This window comes from Papio anubis, chromosome 11 (genome assembly GCF_008728515.1).
Source record: "Papio anubis isolate 15944 chromosome 11, Panubis1.0, whole genome shotgun sequence".
In the NCBI taxonomy this organism is placed as follows: Eukaryota; Metazoa; Chordata; class Mammalia; order Primates; family Cercopithecidae; genus Papio; species Papio anubis.
In genome coordinates this window covers 102,886,131-102,902,502 of record NC_044986.1, presented here as the reverse complement: position 1 = coordinate 102,902,502, position 16,372 = coordinate 102,886,131, and the positions used below count along the sequence as shown (strand labels likewise).

The 16,372-nt window shown below is 39.1% G+C and overlaps 1 protein-coding gene across 1 annotated transcript in view; it reads right to left on the bottom strand.

The window, feature by feature from the left end:
- Window positions 1-915: 915 nt before the first annotated feature.
- Window positions 916-16,372, bottom strand: part of C11H10orf67 (chromosome 11 C10orf67 homolog) — a 140,447-nt gene continuing 124,990 nt past the window's right edge. The window contains exon 17 of the mRNA XM_017962595.2: window positions 916-1,460. Coding sequence (XP_017818084.1) covers window positions 1,378-1,460 — 83 coding nt within the window. The 3' untranslated portion in view covers window positions 916-1,377. The remainder of the gene's footprint in view (window positions 1,461-16,372) is intronic.

Genomic DNA, 16,372 nt, shown 5'->3' with positions numbered 1-16,372 from the left:
ATTGCACCCAACCAGGAGGCTGCTTTCAAGGAATTTCTGTCCAGGACGATGGCACAGAGGATACAAATTTTATTTCATTTCCTCTGTTTCTTGTAGGGTTGATTGGTTGGTGGAAATGGCTGGCAGCCAGTTCTGGGAAAGATTCCAGACCTGACTCCGATTAACCCTCTCTGGTGAAACTCTGCTGGAAACCAACTCACCAGCAATTGCCATTAATCTACTTACTAATTAAGCCAATTCATTTCTAAAGGAGAAAAATTCCTTTCTTTAGCCAAACTGATGGGAGGAAATTTGAAAGAAGCGCCAAACTGTGTAACTGTAATTCAGCCAAGGACTGCTAAAACAAGGTGTTGATATATAGCAGCAGATTTAAAACAAGTTTCTAGGGCAACACTCCTTTGGAGACAGCGGCATATAGTGCATAGTAGATGAAGCTCGAACAATGCTCCACAGCGCTGTACCATCCTGTGTACTTGCGTTGAAAATAACATGTCTCTCTCCAATTAAATCGTGTTCCTTTTACGCACAAATAAATCGCCTCTGCAGCTTTCTTTTGAACTAAAGTATATCAGCTTTATGTGACAACTACCATAAATATATTTCTTGAGACTTAATAAATAACTTTAGAATTCTGTAATCCAGAGCCTACAATTCAGATACAGGCTCTTAACAAGGCCTTACTTGTAGTTAGGGGAATAGAAAGAACCAAGTTGGACATTACGCATGGAAGAAAAGCAAACCCGCCTTTTGGTAAACGGAGTCTGGCATTCCAGCAGAATCTTGGTTTGCATCCTTACCAGGAAGCAAAACTCCAAAGAGTTTCCCTACTTATTAAAGAATTTCTGACAGTCTTTAAGATGCGGCTAGGTGCCCCGTGCCGACGTAAGATAAGAATGAATCTTCCTTGAGGAAATGTACGATCTCCCTCTAGTCTTTATGACCCACCTTCATGGGGACTAGTTATTGGGTGAGGAGACAGCAAATTAGGTTGATGTTTTTGGTATAGAAAGACTGTATGAATTAGAGAGGGAGTCAAACTTTTTAATTAAAGTCCGTTCTTTCCCACTCTTAGACGCCTGGGCTCTTCTGAGTCCCGGGAGCACCTGAATGGATGTGGTCGCCCCGCAGGGTCGGTGCGCCCTGCTCACCCAGCACCAGTCAGCGCTTTCCTTAAAGGCGTGGAAAGGAGGGCGCATAAGGCACGCATTGAGGTTTATTCCAGCACAGTGCTGGTTAATGTACATAATCTGGAAAGATTAAACAATTAGTTTAGAAAATCCTTGGAGATAGTATCCTTTGAGAGGGAGGCACCTTACACCAGGATGGTGAGGCCACTCTTTCTGTGGCCCCGTCTGTGCAGCCCAGGCTTCTGCTCAGTTAATCAACAGTCTCCGCGGGGCTGCTCTGGCGCATGGGTGCTTCCTCCAAGGACTCTTCTTTTGGGGATTCTGACAACTTCCCTAAACGTGAAGAAAGGTGGACAGACATAAACTTTGTTTTACTTACCATACACAAACCACTCCCCACTCTTCCCCCATAGCATTTTGCATCATCTTTTTAGTGGGTGCTCCCAGCCCTGGCCCTAGCTGGGAGCCTCTTCAGGAACCTGGAAGAGAGGTGGTGAAGGAGGTAGGGCAGGCAGGCAGATTATCCTTGGCCTTCTAGACAGCGTGTGCCAGCCAAGCTTTGCTCTGAGACAGTCTGCAGCTCTCCAGCAGCCCCAGACTGCAGGAATGGTCTTAGCTGCCCCTGATAAAGGCCGGTACTCAACATTCTACTGAAGCCATTGTAACAGAATAAAAAAAAGTGGGAAGAGTTGTCTGTGTTTGGACCCAGGGATTTGATTTTTCCAAGATTTAAATTTCCATTTGCTTTGCAATCTTTCTTCCATGTGAAATAGAAAATTATGAATGAGAAGGAAAGAAAACCACATTGGCCCTGGGCTCTGAAACTGGGGAATGGGAAGATGTCCCCACCCCCAACCTCAATGGTTTGGGCTCTCTGCCCTATGGGGAGGAACATTTACCTGGTGCGTAAATTGTGAGGAAAGCGTTGGGGGTCTGAGACAGGAAAGCCACAACATGGGATGTGATGTTCCAGCTTTGAAGGGGAACAAAGGCCCTGGGCTAATCCCACTGAAAGCCGGGAGCGTGGAGAAGGCAACAAAGCATTGCAGCCTGCGGTCACCGGTAGGTGTCAATGTGGACACTTACAGCCAGGCAATGGGAGAGGGGAACACAGAGGAGCCAGGCTGTCATTCCAAGGCTTAACATGAACAAAGATAAAAACGTGACAACCTCGGATTTCAATGGTTGGGAGGTTCAAAGTGGAGTGCTCCAGAGCCTATCTGGGTCAAGTCTTTTCTGCAGAAGGGCCTTTCTTTTTCTAGTCGAGTACCAACCAGGAAAGCCCCAAGGGCCTTTTCCCAAGGTAACTTTTCTTACTCAAAGCTTTCTTTAAAGTAATGTCCAATACTACGCACTGCCATAAAGATACGGAGCTTGTGAGATGCCTGGAAATAGCAAAAAGGGCATTGTTTTCTGCACCCCAGAAACTCCAGGAGGCTTCATTCAGTCCTTACGAACTTGAACAGGCTACCTAAACTTTCTGGATAAGCTTCGTGTATTCTTTTGCACACTTAACGAAAAGAAATGAAATTCCCTTTTATAAAACTATGCATACATGTAGATGAGTCAACGGATTCCATAATTTAGAAAAGTACCCATCTTACAAAGAAGTTCTGGTAGTACAATGTTGAAGGAATAGTGGAAACTTGCTAGAGTTAAATATACTGGAGATTTTAGTCTATTAGAAATCAGCAGACAAGGAATTTACCGACAAATAAATCTCCTGAACAATCTGGGAAAGATAATTAAGAATCTTCTACTAATACAACTCATTAACAAAGATTATCTTAGAAAATCAATAAATGGACATGATAAATTATGTTTATATGAATAACTCAGAAACATTCCTTTTTTAAAAATTCTATCACTAAAACCAAAATACAAGTTAAAAAAATCATAACGTGATAAAATTCTGATTTGCTTTAGTTGAAGTAAGTCTCCTAAATAATAAAAAAAAAAAGGATGTAAATATCCTTAAAAGACTAATGACATTTCACAGGTAATGCAATTTAGAAAGAAACACTTCCATGTTTTCTTTTCCAACAATGTGCATTTTTGTAAACTGCTATAAATTGCAATTCAAAAGCACTGATCTCGCCATCCCCAATCATTTTTTATACTGATCAAATGAATGCAGATACTCCCATTTGGGAGGGGCGACATGACATTTCACTTGGCAGTTCTAAACAGGTCACAGACCTTTCACAGACCCTAAGGCAGTGGGAGGGAGCTCTTTACTAAACCGTGTAACCAAATCAAACCAATGGTTACCCCTTTTCAAAACCAATGGAATGGTTTGCACAATGCTATTCACATAGCAGTACAGAAACTGAAAGGATGGTCATCCAATGGAAATTTCTTTCCTTTTGTTTAAATTTGCAGAGCTCAAAAAGTAATACTTGAGGGAAAACAATTACATGTGCTATGATAACAATAATAAACAATACACATGCATTTTTGTTGGCACCACAGGGCTCAGCTGTAACTGTCCATTTGTATGTATATATATGCACATGTATGTATGTATATGCATGTGTATTTATTGAAGATGTTGCTTTGTTTGAAACCTTCAGCACAAAGACACAACAATGCTGCCCTGGAGATGACCTATTGCTTTCAAGTTGCTTGAACACATCAGAATTTCCATTGTTAGGGTTGATTAATTGAAACTGATAAGTTACCATGAATAAAGATTGTTTTTCTGTTTAATGTGGTGGGCTTGATTTGGTAAATGCCTCATTCATGTAGCTTTGCAGTGCAGCATATGGGTAAAAGTCATTCAGTATCACAAACATATACAATTTATTATGCTTGTATGGGCACAGCCAAAGCCCTTTCTATTTTAATGACAAAGTTTCAATGAAAATTTTCATTTAAAGAGTCACTAGTTACATGAAGTGTGATTTTGTAATTTATTCTTTGAGTTTCCAGCTCTGACTTTCTGTGGATAATTTAAAATATATAATATTTTAATATAGTTTTAAAAAGGTATATATCTCCAAGTTATGCCCCAGCATTAGTCATTGGAAAAAAAGCAGAATCTACCTTAAATGTTAGCAGACACACATGAAGAGAAAGCACTGTCATCTGATGCCACCTCTGTGCCATACACTTGATAAAGTTACTATAAATGTTTCATTGTGAGGTCACCAATTATAGCTCACACTGCCCAGTTTACAAGAAAATGCAAAGGGGCTTGTTTGGTGAATAACATGCCAACTTCTTAAAGGCTTTTTTTTTTTTGTCTTAATGAAGGAAGTCAGAAGCCAACATTTTGAAAATAATTTAGGGACTATCATATGAAAAATCCCAGTGGACTTATGTTTTTCACCATTTAATTACTGTGAACTTCCTTTACTGGAAAGCTGATGTCACTTTGAAAAGTGTTAACTACATTAAAAGCGGTCACGAATATTTACCAATAAAGGGAAGGTTGGTAATTTTTGTAATGATGCTGTACACAAACTTTTATTTTTTTTGCCTTTTTCATTTAGGTTGCTCAGGTAGTAATGAAAAATATGAAAGACATGCTAATGAACAAATGAATAGACTGTACTAAACTATCAAAGAGATAGTTACCGTATTCAGCCTTTAATGTCTCATCAAATAAATTCTCTGGTCATTCATGTCCATGAAACAGTTCAAGTTCATCCAACATTTCTCAATTAAATTAGATGGGTGATTTCAGTTCAGCCCTTCTGGAGAGTAATAAACCACATCGGTCACAGTTGACCACAGCTAGCATGTGTTTAATAAAGGGTTGGATGTCCATTGGAAAGCTAATCAGTACACCGGCACTTGTAAAATTCCCTCCTGCATTTTGAAGTGATAATCTGTATCTAATTTTTAAAGAAAAATTTACTTTCCTTTCACTCTTCTGAGGCCAATTTCTTTTCTGGACCTGAATAGAGATCACTGGTGAAATGGGACCAAACAGCTTTGGTATGTGTACAACAAAAACCCACGTCTTTGTAGAACATAACAAATTATGCAATGTTCACAGATGCGCTTCACATTGTGCCTTTTGTGAGAAAATGAAGGCCCAAGTCTATTCCCCACCCCCCTCTTTATGAAAGACCGGGCTGCCAATGCAATCTGTTCTAATCCTAGAGAAAAATAAACACTCTTAATATGGAAGCTTTAGGTAGTTGTCTCTAACAGGATTTTCATTTGAACGTTTGGTCTATGCAATTTTTGCACATATGAATTTGAAGTTACAAGCAGCTATTTTTTCTTATGAACAGGTGAACAACTTGGAGCCTAAGGATTGAAATGTTAACTGCTCCTGTAACTCACCTGTAACACACCTTGACATCTGCATATTTAGTGGAAATGCTGTTATTACACAGTTTTATGCTTGAATTTATCGGTTCCCAAAGAAATGCAGTAGCATTTCAGTCATGGTTTTAAAAACATACACACTGAAAATATTTAAAATTTTGTTTCTGTATCTTGGTTTCTGATTATTCTTATGGGAAAACTGGTTATTAATGTATAATTCTGAATAGCAAGGTAGCGATTTCTGCAGAAATGGTGAAGAATGCAGACAGACCTCCTGAGGCCCACCTTACCTCATGGGACTTCCACAAATCCTGGTCTGACTTTTACAGAATGTGCTAGTCATTGAGTGACTGTCTTAGAACATAAATTCCAGGCACTGAGAAAAATCTTTATATCCTCAGTGCCTCGCCTAGGGTTTGCTTAGGTATTCATAAAGACTGTGGAATGAATGAATGAATGGATTAACAAACAGAAGGTAAAACCTAGAAGGCTAAGTAGTGTGTTCCACTTATTATCCACAGCCTTTGCAGTTCCCTCACACATTGACTCTGGTCTTGGCCCTGTGACTTGCTTTGGCTAATGGCAGAAGAGCAAATGTGACCCCAGCAGAGACCTGAACAATCCTTGTGCATTGGAGCCTGCTCTCTTGCTGTTCTGGAGAACTCTGAGACCATCATGAAAGCAAGCCTGATTTAGCTTACTTGATAATGAGAGACATGAGGTCTGGTTACCCCTGTCACCCCAGCAGACAGCCAGCACAAGCCCATCAATGACCAGCTGAACATAGAAGCTCAGCGAGACCAGGCAGAAGACCCACCACCTAGACGAAGGCATGTGTGCAGGAACATGTCCTTGGGACAGCATGAAACAGCAGGGAACTGCAAGTCATTTGTGACCACCAGGTTAGAAAGCTCACATAAGGGAGAGACAGGGGTTATGAATGGTCTTGTAGGCAAAACTGAAGAACTTGATTTTATCTTGAAAGCCACAGAGATCTGCTGAAGGATTCAGCAGGAAATAACAGTGTGAAAAAGTGAAGTGAAATATAAAATCATTAGCAACCTCAACATTGAAGACACAGAGCTGGGGCAAAATTGATCAACCAGGAGAGACTGAGAAGGGCACTCTGAATAGGAGGAGGAGAACCAGGACAGGTTGATGTCTTGGAAGTCAAGAGGAGAGCGCTTTGAGAATTAAGGTGAAGGATACAACGTTTCAGTTATGTGAGATGAATAAATTCTGAAGATCTAATGTACAGCAGAGTAACTATAGTTAACAATACTGTATTGTATACTTGAAATTCGCTAAGAGGGTAGGTAGCTCTTAAGTGTTCTCATCATAAAAGGAGGAGGAGGGAGAAGGATGAAGGAAAAAGAAAGGGAGAGGAAGAAAATGGTGAAATTATAAATATGCCAGTTAGCTTGACTGTGGTGATCATTTCACTTAAGTATATATAATTTTTATTTGTCAATTATATCTCAATAGAGCTATTCACAAAAAATTTAAGGGGCCAGGCACAGTGGCTCACGCCTGTAATCCCAGCACTTTGGGAGGCCGAGGCATGTGGATTGCTTGAGCTCAGGAGCTCGAGACCAGCCTGGGCAACATGGCAAAACCTTGTCTCTACCAAAAATACAAAAACTTACTGGGCGTGGTGGTGCACACCTGTGGTCCCAACTACTTGGGAGGCTGAAGTGGGAGGATCACTTTAGCCCAGGAGGTGGAGGTTGCAGTGAGCCGAGATTGCACCACTGCACTCCAGCTTGGGCAATACAGCCAGACGTTGGCAAAAAAAAAAAAAAATTAAGGAATGCTTAGCAGTAACAAAATCCTGGGGTGAGGTCAAGTGAGATGAGGACTAGAAATTGTATTTGCCATTTGACAAATTCTGGTGACCCAGTGGATGGCAGTGCCAGAGGGCAATGAAGCCAGGAGGAAAGTGGAGGAAACTGGAGCCAGAGAAGGGTAGCAAGCAGGTTTTGATTTCCCTCAGGCGGGTTCACATCAAAGGGAAGGGGGGCAGAGGGCAGCTGCTTGCAGAGGAAGCAAAGGAGAGAGGAAGTAAAGGAGGCATGGGCGTGTTTATGGAAGAGAGTACTGGACATGGTGGTGTTCCCCAGGACAAATAGGGATATTGTGAGACCAAAACCTAAGTTCATGAAATCAGGAGTCTAAATGAAGTTAACCTCAGACTCAGATTTTTTTTTTTTTTTCCTTTTCAAGGCGAAATCTTGCCCTGTCACGTAGGCTGGAATGCTGTGGTGTGATCTCGACTCATTGTAACCTCTACTGCCTGGGTTCAAGTGATCCTCCCACCTCAGCTTCCCAAGCAGCTGGGACCACAGACGCCTGCCACCATGCCTGGCTAATTTTTGTATTTTTAGTAGAGATGGGGTTTCACCATGTTGGACAGGCTGGTCTTGAATTCCTGGCCTCAAGTGATCCACCCAGCTCGGCCTCCCAAAGTGCTGGGAAGATTACAGGTGTGAGCCACCATGCCTGGCCTCAGACTCAGTTTTATCAAACATATATAGATCACTTGCTAATGGCCAGGAAAGTGGCAGGCACATTTATACACAAGCCTTGTCACATTTGATTCCTTAATGCTAGAACATATGTTGAAGCTTGAAAGAAGTAGCTTTCTAACTGATCAAGGGAACATATCTCTCTTATGGTGGGCACTGAATGGCAGAACTCCTTACCCTAAGTCTTAATACAAACTGAAAACATACTGCCACTGAACTCATTTGGAATAGTGGGTATCAATTATTTAATGTGATGCCATAGAAGTTATTAAATTGTCACCTTGTATTTGCTTGCTAGAGCTGCCATAACAAAGTAGCACAAACTGGGTGGCTGAAACCAACAGAAATGAATTGTCTCACAGTTCTGGAGGCTAGAAGTTCAAAATCAAGGTGTTCGAAATTTGTAGGGCCATGCCTTCCCCTGAGACCCTGGGTGGAATCCTTCCTTGCCTCCTCCTAGCTTCAGGTCATGGCCACCAATCCTTGTCATTCCTTGGCCTGTGGTTGCATCACTCCAGTCTCTGTCTCTGTCATCACATGGTGTCTCCCTGTGAGTCTGTGTCTTCACAGGATGTGTTCCTCTTTGACACTAGTTATATTGAATTGAGTTTACCTGGAAGACCTTGGCTTAACTACATCTGCAGAGACTCTATTTCTAAATAAGATTACAATCATAAGAGCCTGGGGTTAAAGTCTCAACATATTTTTGTGAGGCGGTGTGTGTGTATGGGGGGGATCACAATTCAACAATTCAAAAGCATCGTAACACACGCTTTTCCAGAGAAGGCAACTGACTGCCTAGGTCACAGACAGGATACACAAGGAAAAGACTTCTACGAAGATAAAACTGAGACTTTAAAAGTGTTCTTTTAAAAAATGACTGACACTTAATGTACGCTTTGGATACATGGGATAACAATAACTGTGCAGTTGTTTACAAAGGTGAAGTGTTCTTACAATATATAAAATAAGGTAGGAATCAAATGAAAGTTCTTTCATCCAGAACAGGAAGAGAACTGATTTGAACCCGTAGGATTTTTTTGGTGGGGGAAGAAGAGAGAACAATGGTATAGTGAATTCATGATTTAGGACTCCATATGGGCCTGATAGATAAAATTTAGAAAGAAAAACAAAAAGACATATTGGCAGAACAAGATAAACATGTCTCTTGTAATGAAATGTGAAGTAATGAGCCAGCCTGTTAGGAATTGAATTGTGTCTCTCCAAAGATGCTTAAGTCCTAACCTCCAGTACCTATAAATGTGAGCTTATTTAGAAATAGGGTCTTTGCAGATGACCAAATTAAGATGAGGTCATTAGGGTGGACCTTAACCCAATATGTCTGTGTCCTTATAAAAAGGAAGAATTTGAAAGTAGAGAGGTAGGTAGAGAGAAGGCAATGCAAAGACACAGGGAGAATGTCGTCTACAAGTAAAGGAAACTCAGGGCTACCAGAAGCTAGGAGACAGTCACGGGACAGATTCTCCCTTGCAGTCCTCAGAATAAACCAACCTCACCTTGGTTTCAGACTTCCAGCCTCCAGAACTGTGAGAATATTAATTTCTGTGGTTGAAGCCACCTGGTTTGCAGTAGTTTGTTATGGCAGCCTTAGTGAAGGAATACATAGCCCAAACCACAGGTCTCTTTGTTTCAGCTGCAGAAACCCATCCTGATGGTCAAGAATAAAACTTGTATTTGGTAACAGAAGCTAAATGTGCTTCATGCTGTGTGGAAGAACAAATTCACTTCTTGAAGGCAGAAGCTTTAATGAAAGAAAGTTGAGAAACAACAACAACAACAACAACAACAGTTTTTAACCTGGGCTATGGCTTTGTAGTAAGCTATGAGCCTGGGAAGGTTAGAGGGCACAGACTCACTTCGTGCAGAGGAACTGAGCTAGACCACCTGCTGGCTTGGAGTCTTCAGGACCCTTCATGTCACAGCAAAGCAGGCACCCCCAAACTTATAAGAACTAGCTGTAAACTGGGAGTGAGAGAGGTACAAGAAGCAGTCACAGAACTATATTCAGGAAATATTGCATCAAGAGGGAGAGAGAGACAGACAGACTTGAGCATGCAAACCTAAGTTCCAAAATAAACAGGATAGAACCCTAGGCAGGACAAAAGCAAGATAAGCTGTCAGAACATGAATTCACTCCAGGTAAATTTAAGTTGATGAAACAGTATGACAAAGATTTTAAAACTATGCTTAGTATGTTTAAAGAGCTCATGTTTAATGATAATTATCATAAAAAGGGAAAAACAAATTATGATACAAGATAGCCCAGAGTAAAATAAGAACAGTGGCTTTGAAAAAGAACCAATTAAAATTTTTGGAAATAAAAGAGTCACTAAAATGAAACATAAAACATGGGATAAACTGGCATAGCTGAAGAGAGAATTTGAAAGTTGGAAGGTACTATTGAAGAATTCACCCATACGCACAACCAAGAAAAATTAGAAACTGTAGATTGGAGGCATGGAAGAGAGATTGAGAGGTGCTTCAGAAGAAATATAGAAGCATAGAAAATGTACAAGAAATATTTGAAAAGGTAGTAGCTGAGAAATTTCTAGAAGTAAAGAAACACATGAATCATCAGATCCAAATTTCATCATGAATACTGACAAAGATAAATACATCATTGAATACATTGAACACCATAAAAAAAACATTAAATAACTACAAATGATTAGAAAATTGACACCAGACTTCTTATAATCCTAAGTAGAGGCTCAGTAGTGATGATACAATAAGAAAATGTGGAGGAAAGAATAACTACCAACCTAGAATTTCAGGTCTTGCTAAATTACCATCAAGAGTGAGGTAAAATTGAAGGCAAACAGAATTTACCATTAACAGGCCCTCACAAAGCAAATTATTGAAGTAATGATACTCCTAAACATACACATATATTAAAACATATACATATATAAACATACACAATAAAAGAAAAGAAACACAGCTTTCAGCTTTCAAATCAGCATGGGGGAACAATAAAATACAGAAAATGTTATCAACCTAAAAGAAAGCAAGAAAGAATAGAAAGTAAAGCAAAATATCAGAAAATACAAAGACAAGGTAATAAAAATAAGTCCAAATATATCAATAATCACAACTGTAAACAATAAACTCTCCTGTTAAAAAGTAGCTATTATCAAAGAGAATTAAAAAGAAAAAGGTATCATTTTAAGTTGCTTAAAAAGAGAAAAATCCAATATAAAGAATCATAAAAATATTGAAAAAAATGAAAAAAATACAATGCAAATATTACTAATACAAAAACTATTATAATGTTATTGATATAAGATACAATAGAATTTAAAACATCAAAGACATTCCTGCCTCAGCCTCCTGAGTCGCTGGGAATACAGGCGTGTACCACCATACCCGGCCACACCAGGGTTAAAGAGGCCAGTGCATGCAACAATCCACAAGAAAAAATATGACAAATTAGGAAGCATTTAACATAGCCTTAAAACTTAGTATAACAAAAAACTGACAGAATTACTAAGAGAAACTGATCAATCTTCAGTCATAGAGAGATGTTTTTATATTTCTCTTTCAGAAAACATAAGAGATTACGCATACAATAAATTAGACGAATAAAGAATGTCTGAACTGCCAAATTAATAAGATGAGCTAATAGAAAGGTTACAAGGAACTTAGGAGTCATTAATTAAAGGTAAAGCAATCTCAACAAAGCATATTTAAAAATCTCTCTGTTAAAGAGACGATCATGATGGAATAAAATATTTAGAGTCAAGCAACAGTGAAAGTGCTGTCAAAATTTACCGGATGCAACGAAAGCATTTTTAGAGTCATAAATGCATTTATTAATATGTAATAAAAATGAGTAAGCTAGAGGAAAAAACAGAAATATCTTTTAAAAATAGAAGGAAACAGCAGAGAAACACAAAAATCCAACAACCAAAAAAAAGTAGAGCAAATTAATAAACCAAAACTTAGCACTTTAGAAAAGACTAAAAATTATATAACACTTTGACAGTATTAAGAACAAACATATGGTAAATATATAAAACAACATCAGGGAGAGGCTGGGTGCAGTGGCTCAAGCCTGTAATCCCAGCACTTTGAGAGGCTGAGGTGGGCGGATCACTTGATGTCAGGAGTTCGAGACCAGCCTAGACAACATGGCGAAACCCTGTCTCTACTAAAAATATAAAAATTAGCCGGGCATGGTGGCACACACCTGTAATCCCAGCTACTTGGGAGGCTGAGGCAAGAGAGTCACTTGAACCTGGGAGGCGGAGATTGCAGTGAGCTGAGATCTTGCCACTGTACTCCAGCCTGGCCAACAGACCAAGACTCTGTCTCAGAAAAAAGAAAACATCAGGGGCAGAAAAGGGGCATAATTACAGATATTTTAGAATTAATGGGAGAATACAATGAACAAGTTTATTTCAATGTATTTGAAAACCTAGATCAAATGGATTGTCTAGAAAAAATGTTGCTGCAATTGACTTAATTAAAAAAAAAAACACTAACAGCTATTAAAGAAACTAAATTTGTATTTCAAAATATCTCTCACCTTCACAAAGGACACTAGGTCCAGTTTCACAAATTTTTCACACCATCAAAGAAGAGATATCTTTTTTTTTTTTTTTTGAGACAGAGTCTCACTCTGTTGCCCAGGCCGGAGTGCAGTGGCGTGACTCAGCTCACGGCAGCCTCTGCCTCCTGAGTTCAAGCAATTCTCCTGCCTCAGCCTCCTGAGTAGCTGGGATTACAGGTGTGCGCCACCACACCCAGCTAATTTTTGTATTTTTAGTAGAGACAGGGTTTCAACATGTTGGTCAGTCTGGTCTCAAACTCCTGACCTCATGATCCACCTGCCTCTGTCTCCCAAAGTGCTGGGATTACAGGCCTGAGCCACCACGCTCAGCTGAGATACCTATTATATACTAACTTTAATCATCTGAAAGAAGAGGTAGAAGAATCTAATCCTTCCTACTGAGTCGAGTATAGCCTTTATATCCAAACTAGATAATGGGAATTCAGGGAAAAAAATTATAGACCAAACTCAGAAGAAAAATTCTACATAAAAGACCAGAAAATTAAAATTAATTATGAACACAAAAGTTAAGAAATACAAGTATAATTTAACATGAGAAGATGTATTGATATATTTCAACATTAACAGATAAAAGGAGAATGATCACAATTATCAGCTTAATAGGTAAAGGGGGGAAAACCAGGTAAAGCTTAGCCATCAATTTGTTATAAAAACTTTCAGCGCCTGCCCTGGCGCGGTGGCTCAAGCCTGTAATCCCAGCACTTTGGGAGGCCGAGACGGGCGGATCACGAGGTCAGGAGATCAAGACCATCCTGGCTAACACGGTGAAACCCCGTCTCTATTAAAAAATACAAAAAACTAGCCGGGCGAGGTGGCGGGCACCTGTAGTCCCGGCTAATGTAGTCCCAGCTACTCGGGAGGCTGAGGCAGGAGAATGGCGTAAACCCGGGAGGCGGAGCTTGCAGTGAGCTGAGATCCGGCCACTGCACTCCAGCCTGGGCGACAGAGCGAGACTCCGTCTAAAAAAAAAAAAAAAAAAAAAAACTTTCAGCGCCTGCTATAGAAGAGAACTTTAGTGACTTGATTAAAGAATAGCTATGACAAACCTACAATAAACATCATACTTCGCAGTGGCCGCTTTGAAATTATCCTGTGAGACGAGCAAAAAGGATGCCACCGACTGCTCTATTACAATACTGGAAATTCTAGCCAGTGCATTAAGAAAAAAAAAGTACAGCCGGGCGCGGTGGCTCAAGCCTGTAATCCCAGCACTTTGGGAGGCTGAGGCCAGGTAGGATCCACACGAGGAGTCAGCAGATCGAGACCATCCTGGCTAACCGAAACCCGTCTCTACTAAAAAATACAAAAACTAGCGGGCAAGGTGGCGAGAGCCTGTAGTGCTTCAGGAGGCTGAGGCAGGAGAATAAGTGAACCGGGTGGAGCTGCAGTGACTGAGATCCGGCCCTGCATTCCAGCCTGGGCGACAGAAGCCAGACTCGATCTCAAAAAAAAGAAAAAAAGAAAAAAAAAGTACATACAAGAGACAAGTCTTTCAAATTATAGATGATGCGATTGTCCAAATATAAATAAGAAATTTTTCAGCTATAAGGCCCACAGAGTTCAGCAAGTTTGTTAAACATAAGATCAAAAGCATAAAAATAGTCAATAATAATAGATACTTACAATGATCATAGAAAAATGATTCCTTTCATAATAGCAACAAAAAGTATAATTTACTTATATCTATAAGTGTCTCAGGAATAAATTCAATAAAAGATATGTAAACCTTTTATGAAGATAGTGTAAAACATAATTTAAAAATATACAGGAGGCTCCAAATCAATGGAAAGTTGTAATGTATTCATAGCTGGAAGGATTCAATATCATAAAAATGTGAATTCTCCCAGATCAATCTTTATATCAAAATACCAACAGTCTTTTCATGGAACTTGAGTAGAAAAGACAAGTAGGTAATTTGCACAGAATGAAGATCCTAGGAAAAGCTCCTACCAACACGGAGACTTGGCATATGTCGGAGGTAGCATTACAAAAGGGAAGGGGGCGGGAAAGGGAGGGTAAATGATGATATGATAATCAGCTATTCTATTGCAACAAAAGACTCCAAAACTACATCATCTACAAAAATTAATTCTGTGTGGCGATTCCTCAAGGATCTAGAACTAGAAATACCATTTGACCTAGCAATCCTATTACTCGGTATATACCCAAATGATTATAAATCATTCTACTATAAACATATGCATATGTATGTTTATTGCAGCACTATTCACCACAGCAAAGACTTGGAACCAACCCAAATGTCCATCAATAATAGACTGGATAAAGAAAATGTGGCTCATATATACCATGGAGTACTATGCAGCCATAAAAAAGGATGAGTTCTTGTCCTTTGTAGGGACATGGATAAAGCTGGAAACCATCATTCTCAGCAAACTAACACAGGAACAGAAAATCAAACACCACATGTTCTCGCTCATAAGTGGGATGTGAACAATGAGAACACACGGACACAGGGAGGGGAACATCACACACAGGGGCCTGTCAGGGGGTGGGGGATACGGGAGGGATAGCATTAGGAGAAATACCTAATGTAGGCGATGGGCTGATGGGTACAGAAAACCAGTATGGCACATGTATACCTATGTGACAAAACTGCACATTTTGCACATGTACCCCAGAACTTAAAGTATAATTAAAAAAAATTAATTCTGGTGCTTTCAAAGGCCTAAGTGTGAAAATGAAATTGGTAATATTTTTAGAAGACAATGTGGGATTGTTTCTATAAGCTTAGAGTAGGAGATTTTTTTCCAGGAAAGGCAATCACAGAACAATTCATAAATTAAAATATTAAAAATATTACTACATAAAAACTTTTTAAAAATTTGATTCAACTAGACATCAAAAGCAAAGTTAAAAGACATGCCACAGACAGGAAGAAGATATTTATGAACTGTGAAACTAACAAAGAGATAATGTTCAGAATGTATAGACTCCTATAAAAAAGAACCACCCAATTCTAGAAAAATCATCTACTTCTAGCACCAAACAATTCATAGAAGAGGAAACTAAAATGGTTAATAAACATATAAAAATTATTCTTATTAGTTATCAGGGAATTTCAAAAAAAGAATAAAATGCAATTTCACACCCTTCAGAACAGCAAAAATTAAAAATATGGCAACTCCAAGTGTGAGTAGGAAAATGGAACAACACAAACTCATAACCTACTGATATGTGTGTAAAGTAGTGTAACCATTTATTAGCATATTCTGACACTATCTACTAAAGTTACTAGAACTCAGCAGCTCCTCTTCCAGGTATTTAGTGAACCTCTCGCTATGTACACTATGAGAAATAGCAGCTATTTATGAATCTAACAAACAGAAAATCTTCTGAATTCCCATCAACAGCAGAATGAATATGTTGTAGAATATTCATATTGCACAATGGAATACACTATACAGCAGGTAAAATAAATGAACTCAAGCTACATACAGCAAAATACTATACATAAATTTCAAAAACATTTATAGGTAAAAATTAAGAACACATACTTCCACCATCATGGATATAATGTTTGAAAACATGCCAAATTATGTTATAAATTATTTGTACATGTATACGTATGAGTGTGTGTGTGTGTGTGTGTGTAGTGATATAAAATATGTATGATTGACAAACTCTAAAATCAAGGCAGTGGTTACCTCTGGGTAGAGAAGGAGGAACTGTATCAACTCAGTCTTCACTGTCTTACTTTTATGACTCAAGCATGGCAAAGTCTAATAGAGCCAGGTGATGTTCAACATATAATTCTCTGTATTCCATGAATATCTGAAATATTTCCTAATAAAAAATTTCTACATTATGTCTATAAATAAAATTAT